We start from the raw sequence: 12,532 nt of genomic DNA, 5'->3' as shown, positions 1-12,532 counted from the left end.
GAGTTATCACCCACTTATTCCAGAAACCCACTAAAAACAACAACAACAAACCACAAGACTTCTAGAACAATCTCTTATGGACAGATGAGACCACGCTGGAGTGATTTGACTTGTCAGTATTGTCCACGCCTGTTTTTGGCTTCATTTTTGGTAAATATGAGTTTTACGTTGTTCTTCTGAAATTGTATTTGCTCAATACTAAAACTTTTGAAACAACATTTATTAAAAGACTAAGTTTGTATTTAAGATTAACAAAATAAAATATTAAATAACTTATTGCTTTTGGATCATATTGAGTCAGCACAAAGTTAGATGAGATGGCAGTGGTGAAAAGTAAAGTGCATTTACTGAATCTGAGATACTTGTCTTTACATTTCAGAGGATAATACTGTAAATGTACTATTGTACAATAATCAGTTATTTTCTGAGTTATTGTTTTGTTACTAAAGGAACAACTTAATAAAGAAAGACACAGACTATGTATTATCAATATCCAATTTATGAAAAAGTTATCAAAGAAATCAAAGTAGAATCAGTTTAACATTCTGAATAATGATCTTGAGTAACAAAGTCTGATATGCAAAACCTTCACCCCCCAACATCCTCCACCTCACAACCTCAACAAGGCCTGTTTCAAGCAAAGAGCCACGGTCCTGCTTCAGGTTCTAGATGCTTGTAATTGGTTCAAAAGTGTCTCTTTCTAAAAAGATGAAACAGAAACCTGATGTTTTCTTTACATGTTCAATTTCAGCTGTTAATTGTTTCCTATCAACCTGGACTGGAGCTGCAGACTGGTAACATCGGTGGGGTTTTCTGTGGATACAGATACCAGATCATGTGGTTTTATTAACAATACAACAAGACCAAATAGGAACAGGGTCTAACCGAGACATGATGGGGCTTCAGATTTCTATCCCACATTTGCACAGTTATGCAGCAAATTTACACATTTAGGACAAGTTGCTGTCGCTTTGTTGATCTGCGTCTTTGGTGTAGTCAGGACGAGTTGAGGTATCTGGAGGACGACACTTTGGTTTAAAGTCCTGCTTGGACAAAAACAAGACAAAAACAGGATTATTAACAATCACAGATTACAGCTGTTACAGACCTGTTTTGCTGGTTTGTACCGTTCTGCTGTTAGATAGAAATCTAATCTGTTTGTGTCTGTTTGAAATGTGACACATTGTGTGATTTCAGCCTCTACAATCAATGTTTACTGAACCTTTATCCTGTAGACAATCGTGTCCAGTGAGGCATAAATATGAGGTAATAAACGGCTAAGTTCGTTGGACTGGACTAGTTGGTGAAGCTGTTTTCCTGGAGGAATAAATAAGAGCAGCGTCCTGCATCAGACGCGTTAGGAGAAGCTGCTGAAAGCTCGCTGGCTAACTAGTTCTCAATATCAGGATAATGTGCAGCGTTCAGGCCGAGATGTTTCTGCTAAACTGTGAAGGACTGTGATACCACTAAGTATAAATGTTGGCGCAAGAAAAGTAAAAAAAAGATTCAGATCTAATGAACAACAGGTAACACAGAGTTTAATCTGAGGCGTGAGACTTGATAGCAGAGTAGTTATTGTCACTCACAGCACTGGTAAAGCCTGTTGATACGGGCGATGTCGTTGGAGCTCATCTGGGTCGCGCCCCCAAGGACCATGTTAGGGTTGCTCTTGGCGCTGATGGTTGGCAGGCCATTTTTGGAGAAGGCGTAGCTGTAGGATGAAACACACAACACTTTTGGTTTATGCCGTACACTCTCAAACACACACACACACACACTTACTGATGTGCTGTACGTCATTGTTTCTGCGCAACACACACTCACTTGGGGTAATGCATCACAGAGTTGAAGTCGTAGGGAGTACCCAGGTTGTTCGTCTGCACCTTCATAAAGTTTGACTCCATTCCTGCACAGAGCACAGCAAAATATTCAGAATTGTCCCCTTTTGAAACTTGTCATTGTGGCTAATCTGGTTTTAGACAAATAACTGTATGACACAGACCACGTCTCTAAAGAAAAGGTCTTTGTTGTTAAACTGACCTGTTTGAACGTTCTGTGTGTATATATTGACATATGAATCTCTGTCAGAGCGGACGTGTTCATGGTGGAAGCCGAGAGCGTGTATAACCTCATGTTGCACTGTGCTGTAGTAGATGCAGCCATTTCTCTGCAGGGAGATCGGCTGTTGATTCCTCTGACGGCCCACGTAGGACCAACACCTGAAAAACAGAGCACACTCACTCAGAGAAGTCACTTGTCATGTCCCACAGCCCCCAGTCCTTTGCACATAATCCTATTCCAGAAATGTCAAAGCTGAATTATAATGGTGTAGCTGTGTGTGTATGTGTGACTGTTCCTACCCTGTTCCAGAGTAGAAGATCAGGTAGTCTGCCTCAGTGGACCTCCAGACAAAGCGAATGCAGGTCGACTGGTGGAAACTCACCAGAGCCCCAATGATGACGTCACGCTCTTGTGCAGCTGTGGACACACAGAACACAATCAGTGAATCAGACTAACTCCCGTTTCCATCATGATTCAGTTTCCCTGAATCTCAACTCAACTAATCTCAACTCAACTTTAGACTGTGATTTGTTTCACTGTAGTAAAACATCTGTAATAGTGACTAGAACCACACAAATGGACATTGACTGGACTGTTTATTTGGGGTCCAAAGTTCCTGTAACTTACAGAAGTCACCAGTGATGACAACGGGCACATAGACGTAGGATCCAGTTTTGGGCCACTTGCAGCCAATGGCCGTGCAGGGGTCAGCGTTCCTCTTCCGATTGGGCATAATGTCCCCATGAGTCAGTGTGTTTGCTGCAGAACAAAGAGACATTTTTTCTAAATGCTGTGCTTTTCTTTGAGTTATTATGTCCATCAAATTTGTGATTGTATATTAAATATTAAATTCCTACTGCCAAAGAAAATAGTAAAAGCTGATCTGATTAGTAGAAAATAGTTGCGTGACTTGTGCCAAAAACAGCAGTTACAGTGGACCTGAACCAGTCGTCTGTGGGAAAGTTCTGTGTTTTGTGTCCAACTTCTGACAAACTTTGAGTGACTTACATTATGTTCACTACAGTAACTAGTTTTTCCCCCTCGTGTTCATGTTTTAATTATACAAATGCTGTCACTCACTTAGGTTGGCATTCGCCTTGGCAATAACTTGAAAAGCATCCAAAGTCTCATCTGGAGGAAAACAGAGCAAACATGTAAATTAAACTGTATCCACATGTCAGATGTGACGTGAGAAGAAGAGGAAAGAACATTTACTTTGAACTGAGACGAGTTCCCCACTTTTTATTGGCAGAAGACTCTGCACACAAAGACACACAATCACACATTTAGAAACTAACTGCTTTTAAAGAAATATTTAATCTCAGTGCTGAAAGCCTCAGACTTACCGAAGGAATGAGCATCACTGAGAGCAGGAGGAGGAAAACTGGAGTCATCATGGTCAAACTGAACTTCAAATCTGTAAAAGAAATCTTACCAGTGTTTGGTCATTGAGCATTAAATCAGGCAGAAATAGTGAGGTCTGAATCAGCCAGGACAGGAATACGGAGAAGATGAAGGTAGGAGGAGTTTACCTGATGTAGCAGGACTCTGGAGGACTATGCAGGTTCTCCTCTACTCAGTCTTTATAGGCAGCTCACACAGGGTGTAGCTGCTGTGTTACTGATACCAGTTTACCTCAGACATCCTGCGGGAATTTTCTTTGTGCAACTGCTTGTCTCAAGCTGTTGAAGTGGAACAATGCAGGTCACACGTTCCAGGAAAGAGGCATCAAAATGAAGCTAACCAATGTTGGAGGAAGCATTCAGGTGCTTTCAGTCCTTCAAATGACTTTATACCATAAAGCAGCTGGAAGAGAAAATGCCTTACACATAAAACTAAAAGGAACATTTTTCAAATTAAAAGCACTTTGGTTTAAAAATGGTTTCAAAAGTTAAAGATAAAGTTATTAAAACTAAGGGGACCAGGAGTTTGATATTGTTTCTGACACATGGGAAAAAAACATCTGGGTAACAAAAGGCAAAGCTACAATGAGGAGGGGCAGTTAAAAGTCAAACATTTCCTGCACAGGCTCCTTTTCTTTTCTGCTTGTTCTGTTTTGTTGTTACCAACCTACTAACGGAGAGTCAGCTACTGTAAGAAACTATGGCAACAAGTGTCTGTCACTTTTTAGTGGACGACTGTCATAGCGCTGTATTCAGGGGGGACCACAAACTGACAGATATTTAGATTTGCAAATGTATTTTTAGTTGCTCCCGGACACATTCCTGTTGTGTTTGTGGCTATTTGCAGCAAGCTTCTTAATGCTGCGTCTGTGTGGTCAAATTGTTGAAGTTGTTTTCTTGATTTGCAGTGCTGTGAGCTCTCAGGGCCACCGTATTAAAAAGATGCCTTAGCTTTTCTCATCTTTCTGGCCAGGAGACTAGTGGCCGACATCACCACGACCTCCTCTTACATCCCAGAGATAAAAGACACTCTTTACTTTCTCAAGCTGGAAAAAACTGACATTGTGTGTGTGGGGGGCCCTTCAATCAGTTTCTTTAGAGAATGAACTTCCTTAGCTATGAGACTGCAGCTACAACTGACTGATTTAATTCTTTTTTTTTTAACTTCCATGACTTCTACTTTTACAGTATTATAACTTCTCAGTTAGGGTTAGGGCATGAGGCCGGTGTCTGGGGCGGAAGCCTCCTCAGCCCTGAGTAGCTGGGAGATCTAGCAACCCAGAGGCAGCTGAGGAACTCACCCACTGTGGACCAGGTGCTGGACCTGAAGGGGCGACTGTTGCTGCACCGGTCAGCTGGGAACAGGAACTCGTGATGCGTAGACTATCCTGGCAAGAGGGGAGGCAACCAGCTTGGGACTAGGAGCAGGGCAGGAGCACAACCTAAGGAGGCGGAGTCGACCCTTCCAGGAGCAGGATCCAAACAAGGAACAGGAGAAATATCAGCCGATCCGGAGGCAGGTCGCGGAGGAGGACTGCGGGAACAGGATCCAAAGCAAGGGAGATGTCGGGCGGCCCAGTGACAAGAACAAGAATTGGATCAAAACCTGTGGCGGCATCAACCCACTCTGAGGCAGGAACAGGATCAGAACTGGTGGTGGGATCGACCAGCCTTGAGACAGGAGCAGGAGGTGCCAAGCATCGGCCAGAAACAGGACCGCAACCAGGACAGACCTCGGCCAACCCAGGAACAGGATCAGAACCAGGACAATTCAATTCAATTCAATTCAACTTTATTTATATAGCGCCAATTCACAAAAAAGTCATCTCAGGGCACTTTACAGAATAAAGTCAAGATTATAAAGATGTATAGAGAGAACCCAACAATTCCCCCTGGAGCAAGCCATAGGCAACAGTGGAGAGGAAAAACTCCCTTTAACGGAAGAAACCTCCAGCAGAACCAGGCTCAGGGTGGACGGCCATCTGCCTCGACCGGTTGGGGTGAGTGGAAAGTGAAGACAGAAAAGAACAGAGCAACAAAAAGCAACAACAAAACATCGGGTTACGCTGGAAGACACACAGCTTCAAAGCCAGGGACACCTGCAGAAAGGGACAGAGAGAGGGGGACAGAGAAGGACAGAGACAACTACGGGAGAGAATACACAGAGTTAATGACATACAGTGGTGACAATTGCGGGGTGAGAGGAGAGGAGAGAGGGTCAAGAGGAGGAAAGGAGCTCAGTGCATCGGGGGGTGGGTCCCCTAGCAGTCTAAGCCTATAGCAGCATAACTATAACTAAGTATAAGCTTTATCAAAGAGGAAGGTTTTAGACTTAAAAGTAGAGAGGGTGTCTGCTCCCCGAATCCGGTTCCACAGGAGAGAAGCTTGATAGCTAAAGGCTCTGCCTCCCATTCTACCTTTGGAAATTCTGGGAACCACAAGTAGGCCTGCATTCTGAGAGCGAAGTGATCTACTGGGATGATATGGTGCTATGAGGTCTTCTATATATGATGGAGCCTGACCATTCAGAGCTTTATATGTAAGAAGCAGGGTTTTAAATTCTATTCTAGATTTAATGGAAAGCCAATGGAGAGAAGCTAGTGAAGGTCAAATATGATCTCTCTTGCTAGTTCCAGTCAGCACTCTTGCTGCAGCATTTTGGATTAATTGCAGGCTCTTTAGTTACTGGGGCATCCTGAAAGTAGGGAATTACAGTAGTCCAACCTAGAGGTAACAAATGCATGGACCAGTTTTTCGGCATCACTTTGAGACAGGATGCTCCTAATTTTGGCAATGTTCCGTAGGTGGAAGAAGGCTGTTCTAGAGATCTGTTTTATATGTGAGTTAAAGGACAAATCCTGATCAAAAATAACTCCAAGGTTCCTTGCAGTAGCACTGGAGGCCAGACTTATGCCATCTAGAGTAACAATATGGTTGGACATCATATCTCTGAGATGTTTGGGCCCAAATACTATGACTTCAGTTTTGTCTGAGTTTAGAAGTAAAACGTGGGATATCCAGGCCTTTATGTCTTGGTGGCTTAAAGCTTTATTAACTGATTCTTTTCATCTGGTTCCATAGATAAATATAGCTGGGTATCATCAGCATAGCAGTGGAAATTTATGGAGTGTTTTCTAATAATGTTGCCTAAAGGAGACATGTATAAAGTAAAAAGTATTGGTCCTAACACAGAGCCTTGTGGAACTCCATAGCTAACCTTTGTGTGCATGGAGGATTCATCATTAAAATGAACAAATTGAAATCTATCAGACAGATAAGATTTAAACCAACCTAGTGCAGTTCCTTTATTCCCAATTTCATGTTCTAGTCTCTGTAATAAATTGACAAACGTCAGCCGGCCCACGGACAGGATTAGAACCACCAAACAATGCACAGTTTTATCAGGGCAGTGAGGTATAAAGCATGAACATAGAGGTCAGACGTTTGCACCGTCAAGGATTTGTAATAACAGTGATGATCAATTTATTTTTAAATTAAAGCTACACAAGATGATTAGTTTCCTAATCTTGACTCTAACATTCTTACATTCTCTAATCTTTACCATCATAGCTACAATATGCAAATGTTGTGGTAAAGGAAAATTCAAGTTTCCCACAAGTATATTTTTAAAAGGAGTCTTAAAGAGCTATAATACTGTATATATGATACAACATGTACAGCAACATGACTTAAAGAGAAATCTGAGAAGACTCCTATTGTAATATACGTACTTTACTGGAACTGTCACCCTGTGTAGTTTCCCCTTGTCCTATAGCCAGGGGTGGGGGTGGGGGTGTGACGGTGAGGAACAATAGATTGTTTTGTTGAAACAGTAGCTGGTGTGAATACAGGTGGGGGTCAAACATGCTTGACAGTGAGACATAGCTTTTGCTGGGTGAAATGTTTGTTCATTCCAAGACACTCGGATCAAACTTAGACCCTGTCAAAGATGATACACTTAACTGACATTCACTGTAATAATCTCTAAGGGATCTGGAGACTCATCTAAGACAGTGTCACATCCCCCTAAAGCAGATCATTCCCTTTTCCACTGATCCTGATCTTCCACAGCTGAAAGTCACTGACAGCAGCTGGTCGTGTAAAGAATGGAGACAAATACATTGGCCTGATCCAACTCCCCCAAGAGGGTCCAACTGCAGACCTTAACCTGTGAGTCCACAAGGTCTGTGAGCAAATGAGATGATACTAGGGTATCAGGTGTGAGGTACCTCACTTACTTTTCAGATAACAAAATAAAATGAACCACTTTTTTATGGTTTCATTTGGTCATTTGGAAAGAGGCACTGCAGCCTCAAACCTAAGACCCTTGGTTAGAATCTAGTTTGCTGACTGTGGCTCCTGTGTGGAGTTTGCATGTTCTCCTGTGCTCACATTGGTTTCCTCCGCGTACTCCGGTTTCCTCCCAGAAAGTCTATGGTATTGTCCACGTTTGTTAAGTTGTTCTTCTGAAATTGTATTTGCTCAATACTAAAACTTTTGAAACAACATTTATTAAAAGACTAAGTTTGTATATAAGATTAAAAAAATGAAATATTAAATAATTTATTGCTTTTGGATCATATTGTGTCAGCACAAAGTTAGATGAGATGGCAGTGGTGAAAAGTAAAGTGCATTTACTGATTCTAAGATACTTCTTTACATTTCAGAGGATAATACTGTAAATGTACTATTGTACAATAATCAGTTATTTTCTGAGTTAATGTTTTGTTACTAAAGGAACAACTTCACGAAGAAAGACACAGACTATGTATTATCAATATCCAATTTATTAAGAAGTGATCAAAGAAATCAAAGTAGAATCAGTTTAACATTCTGAATAATGATCTTGAGTAACAAAGTCTGATATGCAAAACCTTCACCCCCCAACATCCTCCACCTCACAACCTCAACAAGGCCTGTTTCAAGCAAAGAGCCACGGTCCTGCTTCAGGTTCTAGATGCTTGTAATTGGTTTAAAAGTGTCTCTTTCTAAAAAGATGAAACAGAAACCTGATGTTTTCTTTACATGTTCAATTTCAGCTGTTAATTGTTTCCTATCAACCTGGACTGGAGCTGCAGACTGGTAACATCGGTGGGGTTTTCTGTGGATACAGATACCAGATCATGTGGTTTTATTAACAATACAACAAGACCAAATAGGAACAGGGTCTAACCGAGACATGATGGGGCTTCAGATTTCTATCCCACATTTGCACAGTTATGCAGCAAATTTACACATTTAGGACAAGTTGCTGTCGCTTTGTTGATCTGGGCCTTTGGTGTAGTCAGGACGAGTTGAGGTATCTGGAGGACGACACTTTGGTTTAAAGTCCTGCTTGGACAAAAACAAGACAAAAACAGGATTATTAACAATCACAGATTACAGCTGTTACAGACCTGTTTTGCTGGTTTGTACCGTTCTGCTGTTAGATAGAAATCTAATCTGTTTGTGTCTGTTTGAAATGTGACACACTGTGTGATTTCAGCCTCTACAATCAATGTTTATTGAACCTTTATCCTGTAGACAATCATGTCCAGTGAGGCATAAATATGAGGTAATAACGCCTCAGTTCGTTGGACTGGACTAGTTGGTGAAGCTGTTTTCCTGGAATAAATAAGAGCAGCGTCCTGCATCAGACGCGTTAGGAGAAGCTGCTGAAAGCTCGCTGGCTAACTAGTCCTCAATATCAGGATAATGTGCAGCGTTCAGGCCGAGATCTTTCTTCTAAACTGTGAAGGACTGTGATACCACTAAGTATAAATGTTGGCGCAAGAAAAGTAAAAAAAAGATTCAGATCTAATGAACAACAGGTAACACAGAGTTTTAATCTGAGGTGTGAGACTTGATAGCAGAGTAGTTATTGTCACTCACAGCACTGGTAAAGCCTGTTGATACGGGCGATGTCGTTGGAGCTCATCTGGGTCGCGCCCCCAAGGACCATGTTAGGGTTGCTCTTGGCGCTGATGGTTGGCAGGCCATTTTTGGAGAAGGCGTAGCTGTAGGATGAAACACACAACACTTTTGGTTTATGCCGTACACTCTCAAACACACACACACACACACTTACTGATGTGCTGTACGTCATTGTTTCTGCACAACACACACTCACTTGGGGTAATGCATCACAGAGTTGAAGTCGTAGGGAGTACCCAGGTTGTTCGTCTGCACCTTCATAAAGTTTGACTCCATTCCTGCACAGAGCACAGCAAAATATTCAGAATTGTCCCCTTTTGAAACTTGTCATTGACACAGACCACGTCTGTAAAGAAAAGGTGTTTGTTGTTAAACTGACCTGTTTGAACGTTCTGTGTGTATATATTGACATATGAATCTCTGTCAGAGCGGACGTGTTCATGGTGGAAGCCGAGAGCGTGTATAACCTCATGTTGCACTGTGCTGTAGTAGATGCAGCCATTTCTCTGCAGGGAGATCGGCTGTTGATTCCTCTGACGGCCCACGTAGGACCAACACCTGAAAAACAAAAGCACACTCGCTCAGAGAAGTCACTTGTCATGTCCCACAGCCCCCAGTCCTTTGCACATCATCCTATTCCAGAAATGTCAAAGCTGAATTATAATGGTGTAGCTGTGTGTGTATGTGTGACTGTTCCTACCCTGTTCCAGAGTAGAAGATCAGGTAGTCTGCCTCAGTGGACCTCCAGACAAAGCGAATGCAGGTCGACTGGTGGAAACTCACCAGAGCCCTAATGATGACGTCACGCTCTTGTGAAGCTGTGGACACACAGAACACAATCAGTGAATCATGATTCAGTTTCCCTGAATCTCAGATGGAGACGTTTGTAAGTGCGACACACTGAGCTTGTTCAACATGCAGTACACAGTGTTTAGACTGTGATTTGTTTCACTGTAGTGAAACTTCTGTAATGGTGACTAGAACCACACAAATTGACATTGACTGGACTTTTTACTGTCCAAAGTTTCTGTAACTTACAGAAGTCACCGGTCATGGCAACGGGCACATAGACGTAGGATCCAGTTTTGGGCCACTTGCAGCCAATGGCCGTGCAGGGGTCAGCGTTCCTCTTCAGATTGGGCATAATGTCCCCATGAGTCAGTGTTTTTGCTGCAGAACAGACAGACATTTTTATGAATATCCAACTCTGCAGTTACATGATTGAGATACATTTGTTCTTGACTCCTGCTTTTATTTCATTTAATTCCTGCTGCCTAAGAAAATAGTAAAAACTGATGAATATTCTTCTGCTTGTTTAATCTGACCAAAAGCGCAAATCTAATCTAAGATAATAACTGTTCTCTTAAGTCTTGTGTTTTGTGGTCAACCTTCATCTGACAAACTTTGAATGTCTAAATACAACATCACAGTCCTCTGTTCATTACATTTCCCTTCACAGTAATATGTCTCTTTTGGTTTGGGGCCTCATGTACAAACAACCTGCATAGTGGTATGTTATAAGGGGGACGGTCTCATTTTCTTTGTGACATGTTCATATTTTGGCCACAGGAATTTGATTATACAAATACTCACTTAGGTTGGCATTGGTCTTGGCAATCATTTCAAAGGCATCTCTAGTCTCATCTGGAGAAAAACACAGAGCAAACAGTTGAAATGTAAATCATTAACATGTCAGATGTGAAGGGACAAGAAGGGGAAAAAAAATCTAATTTTACTTTGGACTGAGAGGACTTGTCCACTTTTTAATTCTTGACAACTCTGCAACACAGAAACACAGAAGGACACGTTTTGAAATCATGTTTTCTACGGGTCTCAGTTTGTTTTATCCCAGTGCTGAAAGACTCAAACTTACTGAAAGAATGGGCGTCAACGAAAGCAGGAGGAGGAAAACTGGAGTCATCGTGATCCTTTTTCAGCTGAACTTCAAATCTGTAAAAAAAGAATCTGACCAGTGTTTGGTCATTAAGGATTAAATCAGGCAGATGCAGTAAGTTCTGAATCAGCCTTGTATAGAATAAGGAGCAGATGGAGATCAGAGGAGTTTACCTGATGTAGGACTCTGATGCTGGATGCAGCAGGTTCTCCTCTCCTCAGTCTTTATAGGCCGCTCACAGGGGGTGTGGCTGATGTGATAGTGATACAGGCTGAGCTTAGTCAACCCCTCGGTATTTTGTTTATGCCACTGCTGCAGTCAACGCAGGTCACAATACGCTTCTGGGAACGATCAAATGGAATTTAATATGTACTAGAGAAAGTATCCAAGCCCTTTGTTGACTGACAACAAGTGGTAAAAACAATTCGTTCGTCCCGTCAATCAAATATATTTAAATAGATTTAGAAGATGTGTGATGGGAGAAAATAAAAATTTTAAAATGTGGTGACAGTCAAAAATAATTTATTAAATAGATTAAAGAGTTTGCTTAAAAAAATGGTTTAAGCTTTCATAAAAAAATAAAAGATTTGGTTTTCAAATCTAACAGGACTAGTAGTTTCATACAGATTTGTGACATGAAGTTCCTGGCAAAGCTATCGTAAGGAGGGGCAGCAAGAAAACCCCATCTTTAGTTTATCATCATCCACTTTCTGCCTGGCATACTCCCTAGAATCCTATACCTGCTTCTGAGAGGGACCCTGTTCCACCTGGGTCCCTCTCATTTACACACATGTATTCTGTCTTACTGCGGCTAAGCTTCATTCCTCTGTTTTCCAGAGCAGACCTCCACCTCTCTAGATTTTCCTCCACCTGCTCCCTGCTCTCACTACAAATCACAATGTCATCTGCAAACATCATAGTCCATGGAGATTCCTGTCTAACCTCATCTGTCAGTCTGTCCATCACCAGAGCAAACAAGAAGGGGCTCAGAGCTGATCCTTGATGCAGACCCACCTCCACCTTGAACTCCTCTGTCACACTTACAGCACCTCACCACTGTCTTACAGCTCTCATACATGTCCTGCACCACTCTAACATACTTCTCTGCCGCTCCAGACGTCCTCATACAATACCACAGCTCCTCTCTCTGTCCCCTGTCATACGCTTTCTCTAAATCTACGAAGACACAATGCAACTCCCTATGACCCTCTCTGTACTTCTCCATCAGGTTCCTCAAAGCAAATACTGCATCTGTTGGACT

General features: G+C 42.0%; 2 protein-coding genes across 4 annotated transcripts; both read right to left on the bottom strand.

Moving 5' to 3' along the window:
• Nucleotides 1-795: 795 nt before the first annotated feature.
• On the bottom strand, nucleotides 796-3,470 carry LOC137106902 (hatching enzyme 1.2-like). 2 transcript variants are annotated; one of them, XM_067490973.1, is made up of 9 exons: nucleotides 3,408-3,470; nucleotides 3,277-3,319; nucleotides 3,142-3,192; nucleotides 2,689-2,820; nucleotides 2,361-2,478; nucleotides 2,041-2,219; nucleotides 1,825-1,906; nucleotides 1,587-1,711; nucleotides 796-1,043 (listed from the first exon to the last, which is right to left on the bottom strand). In XM_067490973.1, coding segments are annotated over exons 1-9 (783 nt in total). In that variant the 5' UTR covers nucleotides 3,459-3,470; the 3' UTR covers nucleotides 796-1,041. The 2 variants fall into 2 exon arrangements, with proteins under 2 accessions (XP_067347074.1, XP_067347064.1); XM_067490963.1 differs by lacking the exon at nucleotides 796-1,043 and having other exon boundaries at nucleotides 1,579-1,711.
• A 4,765-nt stretch (nucleotides 3,471-8,235) lies between these two features.
• On the bottom strand, nucleotides 8,236-11,504 carry LOC137106911 (hatching enzyme 1.2-like). Of its 2 annotated transcripts, XM_067490994.1 has the most exons (10): nucleotides 11,445-11,503; nucleotides 11,251-11,342; nucleotides 11,114-11,156; nucleotides 10,971-11,021; nucleotides 10,416-10,547; nucleotides 10,078-10,195; nucleotides 9,757-9,935; nucleotides 9,574-9,655; nucleotides 9,336-9,460; nucleotides 8,236-8,795 (listed from the first exon to the last, which is right to left on the bottom strand). In XM_067490994.1, coding segments are annotated over exons 2-10 (780 nt in total). In that variant the 5' UTR covers nucleotides 11,299-11,342; nucleotides 11,445-11,503; the 3' UTR covers nucleotides 8,236-8,793. The 2 variants fall into 2 exon arrangements, with proteins under 2 accessions (XP_067347095.1, XP_067347086.1); XM_067490985.1 differs by lacking the exon at nucleotides 8,236-8,795 and having other exon boundaries at nucleotides 9,328-9,460; nucleotides 11,445-11,504.
• Nucleotides 11,505-12,532: the final 1,028 nt, after the last annotated feature.

Source organism: Channa argus, chromosome 2, assembly GCF_033026475.1.
Source record: "Channa argus isolate prfri chromosome 2, Channa argus male v1.0, whole genome shotgun sequence".
Lineage (NCBI taxonomy): Eukaryota > Metazoa > Chordata > Actinopteri > Anabantiformes > Channidae > Channa > Channa argus.
This window is presented reverse-complemented; position numbering and strand designations above follow the sequence as displayed.

Coding starts and splice junctions, on each gene's coding strand:
- LOC137106902 (XM_067490963.1), bottom strand. CDS start 3,458: ATGATGACTCCAGTTTTCCTCCTCCTGCTCTCAGTGATGCTCATTCCT. Junction 2,220..2,360: donor ATCTTCTACTCTGGAACAGG/GTAGGAACAGTC, acceptor TCTGTTTTTCAG/GTGTTGGTCCTACGTGGGCC. Junction 1,712..1,824: donor TCTGTGATGCATTACCCCAA/GTGAGTGTGTGT, acceptor TTCATCCTACAG/CTACGCCTTCTCCAAAAATG.
- LOC137106911 (XM_067490985.1), bottom strand. CDS start 11,298: ATGACTCCAGTTTTCCTCCTCCTGCTTTCGTTGACGCCCATTCTTTCA. Junction 10,196..10,415: donor TGCCATGACCGGTGACTTCT/GTAAGTTACAGA, acceptor GTGTGTCCACAG/CTTCACAAGAGCGTGACGTC. Junction 9,461..9,573: donor TCTGTGATGCATTACCCCAA/GTGAGTGTGTGT, acceptor TTCATCCTACAG/CTACGCCTTCTCCAAAAATG.